This window comes from Lissotriton helveticus, chromosome 9 (assembly GCF_964261635.1).
Source record: "Lissotriton helveticus chromosome 9, aLisHel1.1, whole genome shotgun sequence".
Classification (NCBI taxonomy): Eukaryota; Metazoa; Chordata; class Amphibia; order Caudata; family Salamandridae; genus Lissotriton; species Lissotriton helveticus.
Window position 1 is genome coordinate 631,020,962 of NC_136070.1, and position 12,009 is coordinate 631,032,970.

At 40.7% G+C, this 12,009-nt stretch overlaps 1 protein-coding gene across 2 annotated transcripts in view; it reads left to right on the forward strand.

The window, feature by feature from the left end:
• Positions 1–12,009, forward strand: part of EIF1AD (eukaryotic translation initiation factor 1A domain containing) — a 450,589-nt gene that overhangs the window by 282,655 nt on the left and 155,925 nt on the right. For both annotated transcript variants that reach the window (XM_078660692.1, XM_078660691.1), the window contains exons 4-5: positions 2,522–2,630; positions 3,024–3,132. In XM_078660692.1, the coding sequence (XP_078516818.1) occupies positions 2,522–2,630; positions 3,024–3,132 (218 nt within the window). The remainder of the gene's footprint in view (positions 1–2,521; positions 2,631–3,023; positions 3,133–12,009) is intronic.

Here is a 12,009-nt window from a genome sequence, read left to right on the forward strand (position 1 = left end):
ATGATTTTTTTCATTTTTAACACACATAGATCCCCACGGATTGGGTGCGCCTTGGCGCGCGCACACCACCGGAGGATAGGATTTTGGTCCTGAGGAATGCTGAGCTGAATTAGCACTTAACAGCTAAAACATGTCGACCTATTTTTAGGGCACTGGATTTTAAATTTACGAACCTATGACTGCCCGCTACACTTCTTTTATTGATGCCGCCTAGCCCTTTATTAAAGGCAGTACAGGGCACTGTCGGTTATCTTTTAACTACAATATTTTTAATCACTGACACTGCACTTTAAACACTACTGCACTACATTATCACGTAAACACAAAAAAAACAGCTCCGCTGTAAATCAGGCGTTGTTGCACACTGGGGGGACATTCGGTCTCCCCAGTGGGAACCCAATGATGAAGCATGTCACCAACTAGTGGTGAGTGAGGGTTCTTTTAAAGAAAAAAGTATTTTTTCTTTTTCTTCCTTGTTTTCACCCACTATTTTCACTTTCCTTTTATTTGATAAATTTGGAGTTTATCTAATCAGTCACTCTTACGTTGTTGTTGGATAGAGAGTTTAGCTCATTGTAAGGGGTAAAAGGTGGCATGGAGGAGACAGAGCTCTGGTACAAGTAGCCTTTTTCCTTGACGTGCGGTCACTGCCTCCCCCTCCAATGTGTTTAGATTACTGATAAATAGCAACCCAACGCAAGATAAGCACTTGCGAAGCCATCACAAACTCTGACCTCATACCTTGGATATTGAAGGTATACAGGTATGACACAGGTGTAGCAACCCACTGAGGTTTGTCATTGCAGGTCCTTCACTCTCTGAATTGGTCATCTACTCTTATAAAGGGCCCATTCTCAGGTTCTTGGCTTGGGATGCTTCATTCATATGTGAGAAAAAAATATGCCAGTGAAAGATGCAAGCTTCTTTGTCTCCATTTGTCATCATTCCACGCTTCATCCACTCACAATCGTGGTCATCTCCCAGATCTCGACCTCTTTTTTTAACAGACCACGGTTTATAAAGAGGATTAGGTCCACTCCCCCTGTCTGAGAAGAACACCTGCATACTTGTGGTGGGCCTAGATGTAAACAAATTACTTCTTCTCAACTGAATGACTTAATCAATTAGAACTCATCCAGATTCATACATCGCTCTTCTGTCTAAGCAAGATGTTTCTGAAAAACAAAACATTGGCTTATATCCCAGGCTTTGGCTATCTTGGTGACCTTGGGTGGCAGTCAATGCCTTCTAAATAATGATATTAGAATACGCTGAATATACTATTGTTCTTTCTTTGAAGAAGCATTTACCAGTATTTTATCATGTTTGGTCAAAGCACTCACAGAACACAAGTACCAGTGCTACATGTTAAAACTATACGCTTACATTTTAACTTAAAATTAGATGTTAAGACTATATCCGCATCATCATGATAATTAAAGTAAAAATTTCACAACTAAAGGATACCCATTTTATCCGGTCTATGTCGTAAAACGTCTTGGTTTGATTATCTTTTTGGGAGTTCTGCTTTCCTATTGATTAGGAAAGTGAGAAATCTGTGGATCAAAGTATCCAGTATTAGAACCAGTTACTTTCCTTCAGTATCCACGTTTTGGTGGATCCTATATCTACCTACAGATTTGTCACCGACCACCTACCTGTTGGATAATAAGATTCCAAGTTTTCAACTTTCCCTGATCTAATCTGGCACCTAGGCGAGATTCAAGTGGTGAAGAATCTGCAGTTAGAGTATGAACTGGAAAGATTGTTACCAATGGTAAGTAACTTGTTTTGGTAATATTACTTTTTTGCTTGAAAACCACACTTCCATTTCTCTTGCCTATTTGTGAAACTAGAGAAGTGATTCAAACTATATTTAAATCCGTCGACCAATGGCCCTCAAAAACAATGAAAGACTTCTCAGAGTGTGCAAAAGTAATGACACCACCTAATAAGAAGCGCAGTATTTCACGCATTTCTGGTGCACTTCAGTGATCATGCAGAGCCAGGGTAATGTGCATGATGTTATGTTTGTGTGCAGTGTGCAAATTGAGGAAGAACTTACAATAGGGGTGTGTGTGCTATTCACTGACAGTTTTCTCTGTAAAATCTATGGCAGAATAATGGTCTATATGTCATGTAAACCACCCTGGTTGGTTGTTCTACTCTGGGGAACATTGGGTTATGGAATTAAACTCTGTTTCGTGTATTAACTTATTTAAGATTTGCTACTAAGTACATACCTTGCTAACAAAGTCACTGGAATAATGTACAGCATAAAAGGCTTTGAAAACAGATCAGTGCCTTCACGAGAGGTCAGACATAATCAGGACATTAATTAATTGAGTTAGATTCTAAAACATTTCAGTTTAAAGATTTGATTAAAAAAGTGGGTTGAATAAGTCAATTAATCCGTTTATCTTGTACTTTGAAACTGTGAAGAACATTACAATTTCTATGGTTTAGAATACACGTTTTCAGCATAGCAAATATAATGGTTCTTTCCCTGCAAATCCTCCAGGTGCTCGGGACTCCCGGAAATAACCTTCACGAGGTGGAAACGGGTGACGGGAAGAAGTTCCTTGTGAGCATGCCGACAAAATTCCGGAAAAACATTTGGATTAAAAGAGGTAAGTGTAGGAAACCACTTTAAGTAATATCTCGTTCCGCTTTGGCTCTTGCCATTTTAGCTGGTTAGGAAGTGGTTAGAATCTTAAAGAAGCAGTATTTAAAATTTCCAAAATTAGATCGCGTCAATCGTAATTGTTTGTTAAACTATATATCTGCGTAACTGTTTATATTAAATCTCTTACATTTCTAAGTGAAAGTCATGTATGAAACAGATGGCAAAATCTATTGGCGAAATGTTTGCATGTTGCATATTTATTCACTTCTTAGCCCAGGGAAGTCTGCAAACTGTTAAGTCGAATAGGCAAATGAAAAGAACAATTACCATCAAAGGCCAACACATAATCCTTCTGCCTCTGGGGCCTTGTAACTTTCTTCATTTTCATCCTTTGCAGGTGACTTTCTGATTGTGGATCCAATTGAGGAGGGGGAGAAAGTGAAGGCTGAGATCGCCTTCATCCTATACAAAGATCACGTGCGATACCTCAAGAAAGAAGGCCACTGGTAATATGAAGTGCTTTGGGTGTAGCTTCTACTGATGCTGTAGAATATGTAATATCTTCAGAGAATAGAATGAACGCAACAGAGGGTTCTAGCTTCTCGTAAGGGCTCGGCCTCAGCACAGTGAACTGCAGAAGACTGCCGCCGGGGTGCTTGTGTTACAGCAGAAAAGCACTACAAAGTGTGACAGTCATTGTAAACTTCTGTTTAGGCACAGCAATCTCAAAAGCTTTGCGTGTGTGAAAATGCAGTATGTCAGAGCATCTCAATGTTTGTCCACTTCAAAGTAGTGGTTGCATCGATTGTTGTCTCCAGTACATGAGATGATGCTACCCGATGCTTTAAAACAAATACCATTTTTATTATGAAGTATGGTCCTTTACTATCGGTGCTTTAATACCTACTGTTTTTCTTTAAAAACGGTATGTTCGAGACATGTGCGCTGTAGATGTGCATGCCTTGCAGAAGTCAGCCATCTAGTGTTGGGCTCTGATGATTGCAAGTTGTTTTTGTGCCAACAGATTTTCTTTGAGTCAAGAGGCTGTGTGGCTCCCCCTCTTGGTAATACTGTGCATGGTCATCAAAGCCATCTTCAGATTGTTTTTTCCGCTGACAGGTTTGGTTGTAATTTCTCACCCTCCAGTTCGAGACTCCTTCGGGCTCTATTCGGTTCTTTAGTACCTCCATTCAGCGGTATTGTCTCGATCGGTTAGTTTATTGCGTCCGAGCAATCACCCTTCTGCACAGTGGGCCTTTGACTCGCTCCCTAGGCTTACGGGCCATGCCCGGCCGAGCATACTTTCGGCTCCAAAGTCCATTTGAGAATGACCTGCTAATGGAACACACTCTGTTCTGTTTCTGTCCTAATTGTGACTCCAAGTATCCTCATACCGACCAACACTCCGTTTGCAAACTATGCTTCTCGCTCAGTCATCGAGGGGAGAGCTGTGAGGCCTGTAAGTCTTTTAGATCTAAAAAAGACTCTTCAAGACCGACATGCTCGTTGCCAATAAGTGCAGCGCAAGCAAGCGGACAATGTACTGGCCATTTTCAGTTGAGAACAGTAGGAGGACGAAGAAGCTTCAGTGGCACAGGCGGAAAGAATCACTATCCAGGGATTGAAAAATCCACCACTATGATGAGCCAGATTTAATCAAGACGAGCTACTTTTAGGGCAGTTCATGGGTCAAGTACATAACAGTTAGGTCGAATATATTTTTCAAGTTACTAGACCTGCAGGTCTGGTAATATTTTAATGATTTTTCGAGGCCTGCTACCGATATACTTGATCTGAGTCCCAATCGGATGACGACTCGAACACTCTTCAGCCAGCACAGAAGCATCGGTCAGTGAGTACCTATACCCCTGACCCTAAGCCCAAAGCATCGGCCTCAACCGTAAAGACTGCTCACAGTCTGCCGCTGCAAAAAAACCATGGCATGCACTGAAAAACTGATTCTGAAACCCCGCCCCCTGGCTCATCACCGAATGTTAGGCCTACAGCAGGGGCCTCCACACCAGGGCCTACAACCCATCGATCTTTGGTCTCTGCTCCGGAAAACAAACTTTCAATTAAAGATCCGACCACAACTAGAACGATGCTCCTTACACCGAAATGCTTCATTTTTAATCCAAAATCTCCACTGGAGCCAATCCTCGAACAATTTCAAGAACGGCTCGATCTGAAACAACATAGACTCCAGATTCAGCCAGGAACGAAAATAATAGTGCTCCAGCCATCACAACAACAATCTTAAAAAAAACAGTTGTCTCTTGAAGAAGCTTTTGATGTTCTTGTTCAACCTTTAAAAAAAGAAGAGGAAGGATGCTTTTGCCATCCCATTGCACATCCCTGTTCCATCTTCACCTACATCATCTACTCCACCACCTCCCTCGCCACGTTTACCTGAGGCAGGTGATATGTCTGCTCAATCCCCTATAGGAGAAGATCATCAGGACATTCCACAAAACATTCACCCTGGAGATGCTTGGGATGATTATGACCTTGAGCCACAAGGGGCTACAGACCCTGATCTATATCCCACAAGATAATCATCACCTTTTGATGCCTCTGCATATCAGGATTTAATAGCACATACAGCAACTTTCAACCAGGTCGCCTTTTATAAGGATTCAATAGAAGAGGATTTCCTTTTTGAGACTTTGTCTAACACACAAAGAGGAGCAAAACATTTAACATTACTTAAAGGCATGACCCGTTATGCAGACATTTTTAAATACCCTGCCAAAGCTAGAATAACACCATGCATTGACAAAAAATACAAGACAGCACCATCAGATCCTACCTTAATTAAAGGACAGTTAACCCCAAAGTCCTAGTAGTCTCAAATGCAAGGAAAAGGGCTAACCCCTAAACATCAGGAGAAACCCCTCCAGAAAAAGAATCTAAGCTAATAGATGCTTCCGGAAAACGTTTTGCTGCACAAGCACCTAATCATTGGCCTATAGCCAACAGTCAAGCTCTGTTAGCAAGATAAGACCGGGCCCACTGGGACGAAATGGAGGGGCTCCTCAACACTTCCTAGAAGAGCACAGAAATGGTTACAGGAACTAGTTAATGAGAGAAAACTCCTTACCAATAATACTATTAAGTGTGCATTAAATGCAGCTGACACTGCTGACAGAGGTATAAATTCTAGTACCCTTTTACGTAGGCATGCATGGCTATACGTTTCAGGATTTAAGCTTGAGGTACAACAGGCTATACTAAATCGGTCTTTTGACAGGGAACATCTTTTCGGACCTCAAGTGTATTCAGCACATGAGAAATGAAGAAAGACACAGAGGTCATAAAATCAAAGGCGGCTCTACAAACAAACACATAATGTGGTTCCTTTCGTAGACTCAATTGCAAGCAAGATGCAAGATCTACCACAGAAACCAATGGGTCAGCATACAAAATACAAGGACAAACATCTACTTCCAAAACCCATTACAGGGGTTCGTATAGAGGGAACAGTTTTAAAGGAAGTGGCAGAGAAAATAATACCCGTTCCTCAAACGCCAATAACAAACAATGACTTCCTTACCAGTACCACAGACCACTTAACACCTGTGAGGGGTTGTCTGCAAAAATTGCTCACCACTTGGAAATTAGCTACAACAGATGAAGGGTGTTGGGTATTATCCAACATGCTTACTGCCTGGAGCTCATTACAACTCCTCCAAATATTCCACCCGCAAACACACACAAGTCAACATCAAATTCTCCTACAACAAGAAATAGCAGCTCTATTACAAAAAGGAGCAAAAGAACCAGTTCAAAAACAGTTTCAGGGAACAGGAGTTTATTCACTATAATTTCCAATAAAAAAAAAAAGATGGGTCGCTACAACCCATTCTCGATCTCAGAACAATAAATCGTTACATCATATCAGAACACTTCCACTTGGTTACCCTTCTACTAAAGGGAGACTTAATGGCTGCCTTAGATCTAAAGGATGCCTATTTCCAAAGACTATTCATCCCACTCACAGAAAATATCTAAGGTTTCTGTTTCAGGGAAAATGTTATAAATTCATGGTTCTTCCCTTTGGGATTACCTAGGCACCAATAGTATTAGCAAAATGTCTAGCAGTGGTAGCAACACACCACCCAAACAAAACATTAATATCTTCCTATACTTAGAGGACTGGTTTATAAAAGCAAACACTCAGCCTTTGAAAACACAAACCTCAACAAACCCTAACCTTGTCACACCAACAAGGGTTTATCATCACCCTACAAAAGTCGCATCTACAACCAGCCAACATACAATCATACCTAAGGGCCATGCTCAACACACATTCAACACTAATTCAGCACTTTCAAACAGGGGGTTGAATCCCAGTCAGAACATTTCTACAACTTCTGGGAATTATGGCATCTTGTATTTCAGTAGCCCACATGCCAGACTACACATGAGACCTCTACAAGAATGTCTGCCTCATCAATGGGCTCAGTCACTGGGTCAACTTCACAACCTAGTGTTTGTTAACAGCCGCACACATCACTCTCTGTAGTGGTGGAATACACAAAATCTGTCCAAAGGGCGGTCATTTTCAAGACCCAGTTCCACAAATAATGCTAACAGCAAGTGCTTCCCTAATAGGTTAGAGTGCACATCTCCAACACCTCACAACTCAGGGCATATGGGATTCCAAACACAAGGATCTCCATATCAATAACTAGAGCTGCAAGCTGTTCACCTAGCAGTGAAAGCCTTCCTACCTCACCTACAACACAAAGTTGCCCTAATTCGAACAGACAATATGACAACTATGTATTACATACAAAAACGGGTGTGACACACTCTCTCCAGTTGTCTCAGTTCATACAGCGAATAGGGAGATTAGCAATACATCACAAAATTCACTTTCTAGCAGAAAATGTCCCTGGGACAAGCAATCAAATTGCAGACTTTCTAAGAAGGGCACAGCAAAAAGTCCACGAATGGGAACCACACCCGACGGTGGTTCTACCGTACTATCAGAGATGGGGGTTCCAACATATAAATCTATTGCCCACATTTTGCAAGCAGGTATGCACACCAACAGTCTAAGGGTAATGCTCTGTGGATCTACTGGTCAGGGATATTTGCATATGCCTTTCCAACTCTCCTACTACTTCCATTAGTGGTCAGGAACCTCAGACAAGCATCTCTTACATTGATGCTACTAGCTCCAACTTGGGCTCACCAACCATGGTTTTCAACACTGTTAGAGCTATCTCTGATTCCACACTAGAAGCTTCACCTCAACTCGGACCTTCACACACAAAACCAAGGGACGCTACGGCATCCCAATTCCAAAGAAATGAATCTTGCGATTTGGCTCCTGAAGTGTTAACCCTCTTCATGCAAAAGTACAAACAATAATTAGTTAATTTTTGCATCTACAGACTACAGGGTTAGCACACACTTGTATACGATTACACCTTGCTGCTACTGAAGCTTAATTGCAAAATAGACAGCACTTATTATTATTCAAGATCCCAGTTAATAAAGCCTTTATGGATGGACTTATGAGCCATTCCTCCTTGACATCAACCTGCACCAGCATGGAACTTAAACATTGTTTTAACAAGACTATTTAGTTCTCGTTTTGAACCACTTCACTCTTGTCAGTTGCAATACTTATCATGGAAACTTGCCTTTTTAATCACTATTACATCACTTAGAAGAGTCAGTGAGATACATGCACTAACCCTTGAGGAACCATTCTTCCAACTACATAGTCCGAGTAGTACTGAGAAAAAATACTAAGTTTCTACCAAAGGTAGTTTTCAATTTTCATATTAACCAATCAATTGATTTACCTGTTTTTTTCCTGCAACCAGACTGTTGTAGAAAGGGCATTACAAACTTTGATGTCAAAAGGACCCTAAAGTCTTATATTGACAGAACTGAATCATTAAGCAAAGCGAAACAATTGTTTATTGCCTTTTCACCTCCTCCTATGGGATGGGCAATTTCTAAATACGGCCTTTCAGGATGGATAGTTAAATGTATCCAAACATATTATGCAAAAGATAAAGGGCTCTTAGCTTTTCCTTCTAAAGCTCACTCCACTAGTAAAATAGGAGCATCCATGGACTTTTTAGCGAACATTCCTATTGCTGATATTTACAAAGCAGCAGCATTCTGTACGCCACACACTTTCACAAAACATTATTGTGTGGATGTCTTTGCATGACAACAAGCCAATGTTGAGCAAGCAGCACTACAAACTCTTTTTCAAACAACTGCAACTGCCACAGGTTAACCACTACCTGGGAAGAGGGACTGCTTTACAGTCTATGCAAAGCAGGTGCATCTAGAGCACACATGCCTTGAACAGATTATGTTATTTACCCTGTAAGTATCTGTTCTTGGCATGTAGTGCTGTAGATGCACATGCACCAACCGTCCTCCCCAAAAAACCTTGTGTAGGTTGTAGTTTATTCACTTTATACACTTGCATAATACCACTGCATGGGCATTTTATAGCTCGTATACATAGCATACCCACATTCTCACCTACCCATGGCAAAATAATATGAAGGTGGCCTTGATGACCATGCGCAGTATTACCAGGAGGAGGAGTCACACAGCCTCATGACTCAAAGAAAATTTCTTGGAACAAAAACAACTTGCAATCATCCGAGCGCGAAACTAGATGGCAGACTTATGCAAAGCATGTGAATCTACAGCACTACATTCCAAGAACAGATGTTTACAGAGTAAGTAACATAATCCTTCTACTATAGCCCAAAGTATTAATTGTTTCCCAAGGTGGTCTTACAAAGTACACAGTGGCCGGTATTTTTCCCCTCACCCGTGGAGCAAAATCAATGAGAGTTCTGTCCCTATATTAGTAAACGCAGAAAGGGCATATTAACATCTACCAAAGCATGTGGCTTTCAATTCTTCCTCTCTGACCCACCTCTCTCTTCACAGGGTCCTTGTGGTGGCCTTGTCTTCAAAACTACCCTGCAAAGTTAATATTAACTACTGTGTATTCTCTGTTTAATACAAAATAACTCTTAGACAAACAAACCTATGCCTCATAATAAGAGCAATGTATGGGCCTTCCTATGGAACCTTGGGCTATTAGTGGTCACTGTGCCAGTTGGGCTTATATAAAAAAAAAAAGTAGAAGAAGAAGCATTTTGTATTGTACTTTGTCTGCACAGCAGTTAAGAAAACATTTCTTGGTTAAAACTGACCAGTTCCAAAGAATGAGAGACAAAGCTTACATGCAGCAATTCTCAGTGTCCAGTGTTACTCCACATCAGGGGTACATTCATTAGACATGTTGTTCAAGCAATGAAAATTAGAGTGACCGTGGTACCTTTGGGAATGTTTATCTTAGTTATGCTTGACATACAGCGAAGAAGATATTTTCAATAACATATACTCCCTAGCGCCACCTAATGTTAATTTCCTGTAACGCTCCTAATGGACTTAAGAAGGGGGATTCATATTGGGCAGTGATTTCAGCCATGTGTGGAATCCCTGGCATTCTAGTGCGAAGTTGAACAATCTTGTCTTATGACTGGTTATTGGAGTCCTGGAGAGATTTTGTTGTGGTAATTTCCCCTAGTTTTCAACATGCATAGGGTGCCAACGAAGTCTGAGCTGGAAATTTTACAAATGGCATAAATATCTTCTATAACGAGCTCCGTGCTTTCAGACCACTTATTTCAACCCATAGAACCAAATTTGCATCAGTAACATTCCATCAATGGGACTGGGGAAATTGTTTAACCATACTTTGGGATGCACTATAGCAGCCATACCTGGAATACGGCTAGCCATGGTGACCAGAACAAACCGGTAGAACAAGTTGGTAGAATCTCTATTGACAAAACATTCAATTAGCTCCTGAAACTAAGACCGGTTATGAGACTCCCTTGTATCACTAGAGCCGGCCTAACACTACTGCGATTGAAACAATACGTGAAATGAAAATATGAACAAAGCTGATAAATTGTTGGTGCTTATGATCAAAGCCTAGCGCAACAATGCCTATCGTTATAGCCAGAACGTTAGATCGATAGGGTAACCTAATGGTAAATGAAGCAGGAAAGTTGGAACTATGTAGTGCACTCGTTATAGTTTGCAGCTGTTGGAAGCACAGGCAGCATACCTGGACAGACCTTTGAGGAGGAAAAGTTGAAGTTAGCCATTCGTTCATTAAAAAATAACAAAGTGCTGAGCTCAGATGGCAATGGAGCCATCATCTACAAGACGTTAGAAGCACAGCTGGTCCTTTTTTTTCTTTAGTTCATTCACACAATCCAGTGAAGTCACTGACACAATGAAAGATGTCAACATTTCTTTTATCCCCAAGCCAGGCAAGGCCTTGAAGACTACAGATCTTGATTGTCTACAGTGATGTTAAGTATAAATAATAAACTATTTACTAACCTCTTGTCAAATAGGCTGGAGGAGGTTATGCCCTTGCTCATAACAGCTGACCTGGCAGGATTTCTCACAGAAGAGTCTGGCTCAGAACAGTGTTAGGAGAGTAGCACATGTGGTTGAGAAAGTGCAGCTAAAGAAAATCTGAGTCCTATTACTAACCGTTGATGCTGAAAGGGCATTTGATAATATGAGCTGGTATTTTCTGAATGTGTCCCTGGATAGAACAGGCTTTGGTAGTGGCACACCTTGTGGACCTTCCTGTGTGCCTTATCTATAAAACTACAGACAAGATTTTGATCTGTGCAAACCATTGGTATTGCTATTTTACTTAACACTCAAAAATTTTGGGAGTTTAAACAAATGGCGATAATTTGGTGATTATTAATATTATGGTAAACCCAGGCATTGTGTCCAAATTGAAGAATACCATTCCACAGAGATGGACTCACAAGACAGTCACATATCTGCAAATGATTTTGGAAAACAAAGTAGTGGACTTGTTCAAGGTGAATTGACTGAGCCTATAGAGAGACATGCTGGCTAACTTTGTGTGGTAAATATTCTATTATATCTCACAGAATGTGTTGAATGTGAATATCCTTCTCAACTCCTTCAACCTTTTCTGGACCTTCCAAACCTCATACCAAAGACTGAACTTTTAGACTTAAAAGGGTTTTATTCAGGATATTAATAACACCTTGACGTGAAGGAGTGTAATTTGGTCAGATTGTATCTAATATTATCAAGTTGCTGTGGGAGGGATCTTCTAGTGGTTTCCTTCTCCTGTGTCATTTCATTTCAAAATCTTTATTCGAATTTTTGCAAATTCATAAAAGCAGGTCACACAATCCCAAATCAAATTACCATAGTTACAAAATACAGCATATTAAATACAATCAATTATCTGTAAAATCCGAAATTTACTAAGGGTACTCCATTGTTTTCCGAACATGAGTAATAACCCTTAGAAAAGT